General features: G+C 39.7%; 1 protein-coding gene across 7 annotated transcripts in view; it reads right to left on the bottom strand.

The window, feature by feature from the left end:
- Positions 1–775: 775 nt before the first annotated feature.
- The window catches only part of fhod3b (formin homology 2 domain containing 3b), a 603,766-nt gene continuing 591,211 nt past the window's right edge, over positions 776–13,330 (bottom strand). For all 7 annotated transcript variants that reach the window (XM_068055417.1, XM_068055443.1, XM_068055407.1 and 4 more), the window contains one exon: positions 776–8,258. In XM_068055417.1, the coding sequence (XP_067911518.1) occupies positions 8,176–8,258 (83 nt within the window). In that variant the 3' untranslated portion in view covers positions 776–8,175. The remainder of the gene's footprint in view (positions 8,259–13,330) is intronic.

Consider the following 13,330-nt stretch of genomic DNA (forward strand, 5'->3'; position numbering starts at 1 on the left):
GGAACTGCTTCATTATGAGAAGTTGTTAAATGGAACTGAACACTGTGCAATAATCAGCAAACATCCCCACTTCTGACCATATGATGGAGGGAAGACCATTGATGAAGCAACTGAAGATGGTTGGGCCTAGGACACTACCCTGAGAAACTCCTGCAGTGATGATCTGGGACTGAGATGATTGACCTCCAACAACCACAACCATCTTCCTTTGTGTGAAGTATGACTCCAACCAGTGGAGAATTCACCACCTCCACCAACATCCCCCACCCAATTCCTATTTTACTGGGGCTCCTTGATGCCACACTTGGTCAAATGCTGCTTTGATGTCAAGGACAGTCACTCTCACCTCACCTCTGGCTTGGACCTCACCACGTTTGGACCAAGGTTGTAAACAGCATCTTGATTCGAGTGGTTTTGGTGAAATGCAAACAGATTATGAGGGAAATAAACGCTTTCTAATAAATTCTTCAACACATGCAAATCAAATCATTCAGAAAAGTTAATCAAAATAATAAAGAATAACGGACATTTAAAATGAGTAATTCCCCACTCATTCTACGAGCTACAGTCACAAGGGAATGGGTCAGACCTAGCCCCAAATCTCCAACCAGTGCTCGACTTGAGAAGTACCACTTTTGGTGGGAAAAAGTAACATTTGAAATCAACTCACACCAGACCCGATCCTGGAAAATCTAAATGCCACAGGACTGCACTTGCACCTGTACCTTCCATTTATTGAGCTTGACAAAACACAATACAAATGCGACTAGCAAAATGTGCTTAATAAAGCTTTATTGCAATATGTTTGTACACAGTACTGTCACTGCAAGCTATTGAATTGCCAGAGTTGTGGTGAGATTTAAAATATGGGGTTCTGCAGCCAGTTTCACACGTTTTCTTTGAATGGCACTGGAAGTATCTAGGAAAATGTTGCAGTACCAGTGCAGCAGGGAATAGGACAGGTGGACTGAGAGGGATGGATAGGATACACTGACTTTCCTTTCCACTACTTAATTAATGCAGCAACAAGGGTTCCTAAGGCTGAATATAGGTTGGCTGTGAAGTGAATAGTTCTACAACAGTAGTTTCAAGTTCGTAAAATAAAAACACACAACAAATGCAGTTTCAGACACACATAAAAGTAACATATAACAAACTCCCTTACCTATAATGAGCAATTCATGAAGTAAATTGACCATGCATGGCTTTTTTTAAATTACAATTCACAGATTAACACTGCATTCAGCGTGTCTGATTTATTTTACACTATGCTACACAAAAAACATTATGAATAGCGACATTTACACAACTGTACAGCATTGTCCTTCTTTTATTCTTATTGTTCTTAGAAACTTGCCCTTTCTACTTTACATGGTTTTTTAAAAAACTGTTTATTCTCTTTACAATTCCCAGTTATCAAAATAAAAAGGTGTTAATATTTGTGAAGGCAGTTCCAAATTGATTGAAAATTGGTGAATGTGTTTTTTTTTCTCCTTTAACCAGAAGTGGAGACGACAATTTCTGTGACCTTGGTACAGTGTTAGAGCTTTGCGCATGGTCATACCAGGGAACCACAAGGCTGTATATCTTGTACTGGCAGCCCTTTGCAAGGGCTGGTAAACTACATATTCTGATATTCAGCTCTACTGTATCAGTAAAAGTGCAGAGTTTATGAGGAAGCCTGGCTTCAGGTTAAAAAGGATTACATATGGATAGTTTCTTTTTCAAAGAATGTGCTTGCTTTCTTTTTTTTTTAAAAAAAAGCAAATAAATTCAGCTTTTTCCATATGCTCCAGGAAGCTTCATTACATAGTTTGTAACCTTTCAAGAATCCAATGCTCATGTTGCCAGTGTGATGCAGCCACCTTATGCAGTCCAAGTTAAAGAGACAGTTGCTATGTTGCAGGCCAAGGCAAAAATGAATCTCTTGAACTATTGAAGAAAAATGATTACGCTTACCCAGTATTACAGCTGTAGCCAGATAAAATAGATACAGGTGATCACAAAATATTATGCTGAGAGCACCAAACATAATACTGACTTTTGGAAAACTAACATTAGCTTTTGTTATTCAAATACAAAACTTTTACCAACACCAGCATGGACATTTTGCAAAGGCTGAGTAATCTGAAAAAGGCATTACTGTTTACTGGTTTTATTCTGCAGTCTTTAAATTTAAAAAAAAAATCACTAAGATCGGAAGCCAAAAGAAAGGGGAAGTTAAAGTGTTGCCTGTGTAATGACAATGTCCAACAGCACCCATTTTTTCATTAAGCAACACAAAACTACCAGCGATAAAGTAAATGTTTATCCCAGAATACACCAACTCTTCCCAAAATAAAACTAAGCATAAAGTAATATCCTTGGTGTTTTTGTTCTTTCGACTTACTGAAATACTAACAGTTCTCTAAGATAAGTAACAAACTTTACTTTTCACTTTGCAATATTCAGACTGAAATACGAAGTATAAAGGAAATTAGATACAATTATTTGTGGAAGTTATTACAACAGATTTGTCGAATATCCACTATGGTTACTGAAAGAAAGATGATGGCATTTCGAGTATTGTGTTGAAAGAAACAATAGAATTTTCCTGTTGTTTAGCAATTCTGATCCCATATATTGGATGTTAGCTCAGAGGCAGGTAGGGAGTGGCGGGTGGCGGAAGGAGAGCTGTTTGTCATCGGGAAACCTGATGCCCTGTAGTCCTTACATTTTTTTTCCCAGTAGGTTGCTCACCCACAGCCCGCCTTATTGACTAGCTGGCTGTTTGTTGGGTAGGAAGGCCTATACCACAAGGCTGCGCTCAAGTTGGGCTGAGAGTAGGTAGGTCTAAGGAAGGGGTGGGTTGAGGGCAGGGTAGATTTACGGAGTAGCTTGTTGGTCCAGGACGAAACAAGTGTTCCTCCTAACCCACAAGCAGTGCTGCAATGGCACTTACCTTATGGATGCAGTCCTTCTTGCCTCCTTTCTGCTGCCGGGATTCCTGAGGCCAGAGAAACCCGGCCGACATCAGCTAAACAGCGAATTGCCATTAAAGTGAAGGCATGTTATTATAATATTTAAATGACCAATGGGTCTCCTCCAAGTGCTTTGATCACCCGCCCCTCATCCCATCTCCGTGGGAACCGGAGTGGGCGTTTTAAAGGTGAGTTGGGTTCCTGGTTCAGATTTTTGTTTTAGCTTCTTAAATCTCTTACCCGAACTAAATCTGCCCGTTTTAAGAGTTAAAATTCCACTCCCTACCCCAGCCATGTGTTTTTTGCATCTCCAGTGTCATATGCCGTTTATTCTTAGTTGTAACCTATTTGAAATTTAATGCAGAGAATTATGAAATGATATATTTCGGTAAGAAGAACAAGGAAAGGCAATACAAAATAAAGGATACAATTCTAAAAGGGGTGCAGGAACAGAGGGACCTGGGGGTATATGTGCACAACCGTTGAAGATGGCAGGGCAGGTTGAGAAAGTGGTTAATGAGGCATATGTGATCCTGGGCTTTAGGCATAGAGTACAAAAGCAAGGAAGTTATGGATAACATGGTTTGGCCTCAACTGGAGTAGCATGTCCAATTCTGGGCATCAGATGTGAAGGCATTGGTGAGGGTGCCGAAAGATTTATGAGAATGGTTCCAGGGATGAGAGAATTCAGTTACAAGGATAGATTGGAGAAGCTGGGACTGTACCTCTTAAAGAGAAGGTTGAGAGGTGATTTGATAGAGATGTTCAAAATCATGAGGGGTCTGGATGGAGTAGATAGAGAGAAATTGTTCCCATTGGCAGAAGGGTCGAGAACCAGAGGACATTGTTTTAAAATGATTGGCAAAAGAACCAGAGGCGACATGAGGAAAAATGTTTTTTTTTTTAAATACAGTATGAGATTAGGATCTGGAATGCACTGAATCTGGAGGCAGATTCAATTGTAGCCTTTAAAAGCAAATTGGAAATTATCTGAAGAGGAAAGATTTGGAGGGCTATGGGGAAAAGGCAAGAGAGTGGGACTAGCTGACCTTCTCTCACAGATTGCTGGCACGGACAAAACAGGCCTCCATCTGTGCTCTAACCATTCTATGATTCTATGCTGTCAACTCACGATACTACATGATGGCGTGACTGTAATAAAAACTGGAAAATATTGAGAAATATTAATGGCATAACCAAGAGTCAGGTAATGATCTATTAAAGTAGAAAATGCCCTTTGTTGGCTTTGGGCTTCTATTTCCTTTTGTAACTGCCTAACATTCACTTTAAGGACTTGCTCTATTATATACTGCTGACTATAACCCTGTACTACTTTGGAACAAACTGTCTTTTATTTTTCCATCAAAAGGCATAATTAACAACTGTGCATCCGTATAGGTCACTGTGTTAATTACATGCAGGTGCCAACGAGCGCCTTAATTCGCTCTTGACTAGTTTTACTACTTTAAATGCCTGAATTACTAAATTTTGCATCAGAAGCTAGTTGCCAGAATTAAAACATGCCAATAGATGAGGCACAAAGCTAGGTGATGAGACTGTCTGGTAGGGCAAAAGTTCAAATTTTAGGTTATAGGTATTCATAGAAAAGGCAATAGATAATACTTCAGGTTTCACATGGTAGTAACGTAGTAGTAGACTTGTTTCCTACAGATTAAGTTGCTGCTAACTCCATGCTTCATTTACACATTTGATTTAAAACATTCCAGAATTAGGTGTTGACCAAACAGCAAATAGTCTCAAGTTAACAGCTTTATCAACTAAAATTGAAGTTGATTCATGCAAAACAGATTACACTGTTCCCTACTTTTAATGTAACTGATAGATGCAAATAGCTCTCTTCCATGGATTAAAATGTCCAGGCTTCAAAAAGATATGCCACTTTCAGTCTCTTTCCTCTGGAGCTCCACCAGTGACAACAAATAGTGGGAGGGACTACCCACTTCTTGAAGTATCTCCATTCATTTCAATGATCGGAAGATTGTACTAGCCTGGAAGCAAATCCACAACTGACCAAGCCTGAAATGTGTGAATGCCAAGATGTGCAACAGCATTCAGTCATTAATAGTGATTTTTCTGTTTGCAAATTGGCTCCCAACGCACCCTATACATCTAAAATGCGCTGAAATGAATGGAAATGCTCCAGGAAACAAGTGCTCCCTTCAAGCCTCCATAACTAACAAAAAAAATCACAAGCAGTTCTGGAGGGAATGAGGAATGAAAAACCAGTTCCTGTTAAGCCAGGAAATTGCTATTATTTTTAATACGAACAAGAGTTAAACTTGTGTGTGTGTGTTTTTTTTTCCAAAAACAGATAGGAGAGAAATACTTTGGACAGAAAGTGCTCATCTTGGATTTTTCATCATGGATAGAGCCTCAATCCCAATTTTCTGATGTTAATATCCCTATACCTTTGAATGGTTCGGTGTTTTAAGAGTCCTGCACAGGTCACAGATATTTGGCCTGGCCACACAACTCCAGCTTATTCCATCACTCCTGAAACCAATAAGTTTACTAAAGTCTTTTTTGAGTGAAAAATTGAATTATCTAATAATTTCAATCAAGATTATGCTGTATTAACATTTAGTCATGGTCAATAATGACCTTTCCTCCTCAGCAGAGGTGAAACTTGGCTTTATATGGGTGGCTTCATAGACAACAAACACAATGGATAAGGAACACTGTGCACTTTTAAAGATTTCTCTGCTGGACAAAAATTGAAAAGCAAGAAACTTTGTTGAGTTAGTAAGACAATGTCATAGCTTGAACCAGCTCAGGGCATATAAAAAAAATATATAAAACTCTTCGCCCAGCCACCTTGGACCATGGACTCATTAATTTTTCTTGGGTTCTACAAATGCACACTAGTTAAATCATTATGAAATTTTCCAAGTTTAATGAATAAAAGTTACATAGAAACAAGGCAGCTAAAATGCAGCAACACAATCATGGGGCTCAAGTAGCTGAAGAAAGTGCTCGAACTTTGAACTCAATGAACCCTGTCTGAATCCATATATTGTGTTACTGCAGTATTGCTTGCCACTGATTATAATACAGGTGATACATCCCTTGATATTTACTGTACTTTCTAAGTTATTTTAAATAGATTAAAAACAATCCTTTTTCCCTGGCCTTTTCCTGGGAGCTTTTTGAAGCATAGAAAATTAATAACTATGTTCGTATTGTCTGCCTTTCTGTAATTATTTTATTATCTTTTAAACACTAGTTACAGAGACATTAAATCATAGACTCACATCTAAACAAGCTTGAGCCCAAATACATAGAGACTACTGGTGGTTCGAATTCTGAACTGACTTGAAACTGATATAAACTATAGGCCTCTGAAAACAGGTAAAAGCAGCTTCAATACATATTCAATCACAACTCAAAATGTTTTGACTTTTGATTCCTTAACAGTCAAACTTGACTGATAACTTCATATGATTGGCAATATCCTCACCCGACATATTAAAATGATACTCCTGCAGTCTATTTCATACATCCAACCATCTTCTGTTTTCAGAATAACATTTAACACATTTAGGGTTCCATTCTACTTCAGTGAACCACTGAAGCTTTCCTTTATCTTACGGACAATAATCACTACAGAATTGAAGTGAATCCACACAAATAGCAGATTCATACAAACCTCACATTACTCACACCTCACTCAACTGGCAGTGCCCATACTCAACCCAGCTCTAGGACCTCAACACTCTGAAGTACTTATCCAATTATACAAAACAAGAAGCTCTTCTACTTCAAGTACCTACTTCTTGTATTAATCACGTACGATGAAACAACAATCATCTGTATTGTTCCAGGGAATTGAGGATTGCTTACTGAGCTTCAGGATGCAACTTGATTGTCTTTTTTTCTCAGTCCAGTAACCCATTTCCACTCTTGGATATAATACACATGCACATCATTACTAAGGTACTTTACAATTTCAAGGTCAGTCGGCAAGACTAGTGCCTTTTGAGAATTTGTAACATCATTGGCCTTTGAAAACATCCTTCTTTCCACAAAATTCCACCCTCTTCATTCTACTGCAATCTATGAGCTTCCAGCAAGAACTGACTGGTGGGCTATGCATGACACCAACTACTGTGCTATTCCACAAACTGGGAAGTGGAAACCATGGTCACTGCAGGGGAAGAACTGCTCCAGTTGCTATGTTCAACAACATCATAAACACATTCTTTCTGAATGTACTTGGAATATTCAACACAATAATGAGTAATCAGAGCAAATCTTCACCCGAGAAAGTGGGTGAGCTGGGCTCCAAGCTCCGATCTCCAACCAAAGCAGTGCCACCAAGGCACATATTCAATCACTTCAGTTACTGAAAACAATTATCTTACCTTCTTTGGTCAAAGCCCCTCAAGAAAATTTTACTGCAATACTAATTTTAGAAAAAAATGCAGTGTTTATATTAAGAAAGAGGCAATGTCATCTTATTCTTTACAAGACAGCACCTCTTTTAGCCTTTAAATTTAAACAGTCCGAATGAATAAGACAATACTTGTACACTGTTTTAGAACCTTCTCCAGCAAACTCCCTCAGCCTTCCATAATATTTAAAAATATTTTTTTTGAAATATTGAATGCATATCAATGGCAATAATACGCCAGAAAAAAATAGCAGTCACTGAAGAGGCCTCCAAAAATAATACTTTACAGAACTGAAGGATTTCTGTTAACAGCATTTTAAATCCTTTTTGGATGTAGGTTAGACACCAGTCAGATGAAAGTTCTGACACACAGCTAAGTTTTTGGCCAGTCAACATCAGCACACTGTCTCCTTAAGGTTCGGTGCTTACACTGATATGGTGCATATTACTGCTACATAAGTAGGCCACAAGTAAAGCTAACGTAAACATATCTCGTACAACAGCTTACTCAATAAATTTTTCTAATCACTTCAATTAGATACGAAAACAAAAAGCAATACTTTTACCTAGGTATAAATATTTCTGAACAATCTTGATTTTAATTTTTTTAAAAAGCTGTCAGAACTTTAGTGCCAATATGCGACATCTCTTTCAAGCTCTTGTTTCTCATATACATCATATGATGAATGGAGCAGGGTGATGACTGGATGTCGGGAGCAGCAAATGGTTGCCAGTTGGATGTTTCTAGCTGTGCCTTGTTCAGGTGCTAGTGATGTCTTCTGCCTCAGTTCATGCTCAGTCACTTCACACCTGCATCTCTGAGGTGCTGAGCAAACCCAGTGCTTTGGCCTCTTCTGGTGTCAGGCCACTCTTTAATGTTCTTCTGACTGTAAAAGAGAAATTCACGCACATTAAGGTGGTGATATTTATAATATGCCTTTTTTATAATGCCTGAAGAAACCCTGCACCTTTCAGAAGGCAATGCTGAGTCTCCCTCATATCAGATATTTGCAGAGCAGTTCTATAGCATTTGAAGTAGTTAAGGAACTAGACTGACTAAAGTAAAACAACGCAAACAAATACTGCAAGATATCTACAAACGAACATGAAAAATGCAACAAAAGGAAAATGAAATACTCCTCCCTGTTTCTCTCTCCCCAGTAACACTGAACCAGTATCTGTAGTTTATTGAACAGCAGAATTGCACTGGTGAAGCATTGTTCAGTGCCATGGAATGTGAGCAGGTTATTGGTAAGTGTCACTTGGTAGCACTGTTGAAGACTCCTTCCATCATTCTGCTGATAATTAAGAGGAGTTGATGGGGCAGAAATTGGCTGGATGATATTTGTCTTGCTTTTTGTAGACAAGACATGCCAGAGCAATTTTCCACATTGCCGGGGAGATGCCAATGTTGTAGCTGTCTTGGAACAGCTTGGCTAGAGGCATGGCTATTTCTGGAACACAGGTCTTCAGCACTACAGTCAGGATATGGTCAGAGCCCCAAGCCTTTGCTGTGTCCACTGCACTCAGTTGCTTCTTTATGTCACGTGAAGTGGATTGAATTGGCTGAAGACTGGCATCTGTGTTGATGGGAATCTTGGGGAGGCAAAGGAGGATAATTTTCTCAGAACTTCTGGCTGAAGATGGTTGAAACACTACAGCCTTGTGTTACGACCAGGTGAGAGGGGTCTAGGGTTCCCCTTCAGCCTTCACCTGGTCTTACAGTAACAGGGTTTAATTTTAAACATACTGTGTTTTTAGCTCCCCCTTGGTGAATCCCTGTTCACCTCTTTCCAATTATAAGGCAAATAAACCAGCACAAATAGGCTTTCTTAGGTTCAAAAAGAAAAATAGAAATTTATTAAACTTAAACTCCAATTTAGTTGATGCCTACGGATATGTGACACGCCCAAGCTAGCATGCATATGTGATACACACATGCAGATAGAGACAGAACAGAGCAGAAGAAATAAAGTGGAAATGTTTGAGGCAGCAAGAGTTGTTGTTACGGTTCTTCGAGCTCACTGTAGAGTCCTTGATTGTAGGTAGATCTTGCTTTGCGTTGGGGCCCAGTATTCTTTTAAACCTTGTTCGCTGTAGGAGACATTTCTCTCTTGGGGTTCATGTGTCTTCAGTGGATTCAGAGGCTTGTGAGAAAGAGATGGGAGCAGACAGGAGAGCGATCTTCTCAGTCGAGGATCAAACAATTTTCTGCAGGCTCTCAGTTCAAACTGTACAATTCAGAAATCCCCAGGTTGCCAAGCAGGTTGGTCATGTGACTGACTGGTCTGACCACGTCTTGGCTCTGTGTATTGTATCATCTTAGCAGGGAATGGAATGCGATTCCCAACCTTCAATGTCTGTTAGTATGCATTTTATTTTCCAACCAAGGTCCAGCAGTCCTTGTAAACAGGCTTTCTCTTCTTCCCAGCAACAATTTGGAATTTAATATCCATGTGGCGAAATTAATATGCCTCATTCTTGGCAGGTGGGGGCCTGCATGACACTTGGCATTTGCACTCGTATGCTGGGCTCTGCCATCATTGAGGATGGGGATGTTTATGGAGCCGCCTTCTAATTCCCACCACCATGGTGAATGGGACTGGATGTGGCAAGTCTGTAGAACTTTGACTTGATCCTTTGGTTGTGGAATTGTTCAGTTCTGTGTACAGCATGCTGGTTCCACTGTTTACCTTGCATGCAAGCCCTGTGTTGTAGCTTCACCAGGTTGACACCTCAGTTTTAGTTATGTCTGGTGCTGCTCCTGGTAGTTCTTAGTTTATCTCACTTAGCCTGGTGGTAGTGCCACACAACACAAAGAAGGGTGTCACTGACGTGAAGACAGGACTTATTCTCTACAGACTCGGTGGTGGTCACTCCTAATAATATTGTCATGGCCAGCTACATCTGGGACAGGTAGATTGGTGAAGACAAGATAAAGTCAGTTAATCCTTCTTGTTGGTTCTCTTACCATATGCTGCAAGCCCAGTCTGGCAGATATGGCCTACAGGACTCGTACAGAATCTACTCTGGGTTGGGGACTACCATGCTATTCTTAGTGATAGACATTGCAATCCCCAACCCAGAGTAGATTCTGTGCTCTGTATGGATTAATTCAGTAAAATACATGCTAGGGCAAGGAGAACAAATGAAAAACAATAAAATAACTTCCTTAAAAGTGGTTGTTAATGATAAGCCTTTTGATAATTTTTCAAAATTAATGTTATTAGTGAGCAATCATAGAGGGAGATACAGCACTGAAACAAGCCCTTCTGCCCATCTAGTTTGTGCCAACCATCAACCACCCATTATTACTAATCCTACATTAATCCCATATTCCCAATCACATCCCACCATTCTCCTACCTACACTAGGGGCAATTTACCTATAAACCTGCAAGTCTTTGGCTGTAGGAGGAAACCGGAGCACCCGGCGGAAACTCACGCGGTCACAGGGAGAACTTGCAAACTCTGCACAGGCAGTACCCAGAACCGAACCCGGGTCGCTGGAGCTGTGAGGCTGCAATGCTAACCACTCTGCCGCCCAACAATTGATAATTGTTTCATGGCCATCATTAGACTAGTTTTTTTTAATTGAATTCAAATTCCACCTTTTGCCGGGGTGGGATTCGAACCGATGTCCCCAAAACAACACTTTGCATTTTGGGTTATTAGCCCAATGACAATACCATGACACCACTGCCTCCCCTATATCAATAGAAGAGGTAGCAAGACAGAAAGGAAAATCATAAAGGGTCACATCATATATTTTATAGTGGCCAATTATGCAGCAATAATCAAACACATCCTTTGTTACAGGAAGGGTAGAATACATTTAGAATTAATCAACAGTAAATAAAATGGGAGTTTGTAGGATCAGAGACACATGAGGTTAGTTTTTTTTAACACATTAAAAACACAATGTATTATTTATTTTCAAATAATTTTAATGGGATCTTTAGCCTCTTGAAATTGTGTGAAAATAAGCCTTCACTGTATTTGCACAACCTATTTTATTTATCCTCCACTATCAAACAGCTTAAATACAAAAGAAAGTCACATTACGGCCAGAAAGTGCGCGGTTATAAAATAAAGTCACATCCAATAACGTCAATCTTAATGGTTGGCATAATTACAAAAAAAGGAATATTCCCAGATGTTTTCCAAATCTTGCCCAAAAATTAATGTAACTCTGAAAAAAAAACTCCTGATTCTTGCAGTTCTTAGTTGGGCATTGGAGAGCAGTCTCGGTTTTGCATTCCCATTAAGGAAGTAAATGAAGCTTCATCACTGACCGTTAATGGAATGAACTGATTATGTATTTTTTTACCCCTCTTTAGAGTTCCATCTAATGGCAGAACTCAACATCAGCCACAAGCATACATGTGTACCAGGTCTATAGGTTTGAGTGTTTGCAGACATGCCCAAGTGGTAGGTTAATATATCTGAAACTCCAACAGGAGGAACCTGAAAATGACACTCTCAAAAAGCTGGTTGACAAATTCTCACTTTGCTACAAGCTGACAAAACAAGGGAAGAAATGGAAACTAATACAATGCTAACATATAAAGCCAGTCACATTTTCTTTTTTATATACATCAAGGGCAAAGTGGAGGAGGAATTACTGAAATGTGTACAAGAGATGTTTTTTAACCAGCGTATTTCCTACCTAACAAAGCAGGGAGCAGTGCTGGATCTGCTCCTTGGGAATGAAGTGGGATAATGGAGCATGTTTCAGTGGGAGTGCATTTGGGAAACAGAGGGCAGTTATGGAAAAGGACAAGGAATAAGCAAATGTAAAAATTCTGAACTGGAGGGGGGCTAATGAGTTGAAAAGGGATCTGGTCCCGGTTGAATGGAATCTAAGATTGGCAGGTAAAACCATAAATGAGCAACGGGAGGCCTTCAAAGAGGAGATAGTTCAGGTACAGACTAGACATTTTCCTAAGAGCGAGAAAGGTAGGGCATCCAAAGCTAGAGCTCCTGGTATTACTAAAGGTAAAAGATTAAAATGAAACAGAAAAAAGTAGCTTATGATAAATGTCGGGTTCATAATGCAGTAGAGAAACAAGCTGAAAACAGAACGTGCAGACAAGAACTGGAAAAGGAAATAAGAGGGCCAAGAGACTCTGAGAATAAATTAACATGCAACATAAAAGAGAACACTAAAATCTGTTATAAACATATGAATAGTAAAAGGATAGTCAAAGGAAGGGTAGGGCCCATTAAGAAGCAAAAAGGAAAATGATCTTCTGCAGGCACAATATCAGGCTGAGGTGTGCGTCTGTCGTCACAAAACAAGAGGATGCTGCCAATGTCACAGTAAAGGAAGAGGCAGTAGAGAAACTGGGCAGAGTAAAAATAAAGTGGAGGTAATTGATAGGTTGGCAGTGCTTAAAGAAGAATGCCATGCCGTCTGGATGGGATGCATTCTAGGTTGCAGAGGGAAGTGAGGGTGGAAATAACGTTGGCTCTGGCCACAATCTTCCAAACCTCTTTAGATAGGAGTATAGTACCAAAGGACTGGAGGGTTGCAAATGTTTAAACAAAGTTTTAAAAAGGGAAGGGGGATAAACCAGGTAACTCCAGGCCATTCAGCCTACTGTCAGTGATGGAAAACCTTTACAGACAATAATCTGGACAAAATTAATTGTCACTTAAAGAAACATGGTTAATCAATGACAGCCAGCATGGATTTATTGATGGCAAATTGTGTCTGTCAAACCTGATTGAGTTCTTTGATTAAATAACGGAGAGGATTGATGAAGGTAGTTGGAAGGAAGGTGATAGATGCACCACATACTAGACTTGTTAGTAAAATGGACGCCCATGGGATTAAGGAGGCAGTGGCAGCATGGATACAAAATTGGCTAAGGGACAGAAAGCAGAGAGTTGTGATAAACAGTTGTTTTCAGACTGGAGGGAAGTATACAGTGGTTTCACCCATGGTCGGTACGAGG

The sequence above is a fragment of the Heterodontus francisci genome, chromosome 2 (assembly GCF_036365525.1).
Source record: "Heterodontus francisci isolate sHetFra1 chromosome 2, sHetFra1.hap1, whole genome shotgun sequence".
NCBI lineage: Eukaryota > Metazoa > Chordata > Chondrichthyes > Heterodontiformes > Heterodontidae > Heterodontus > Heterodontus francisci.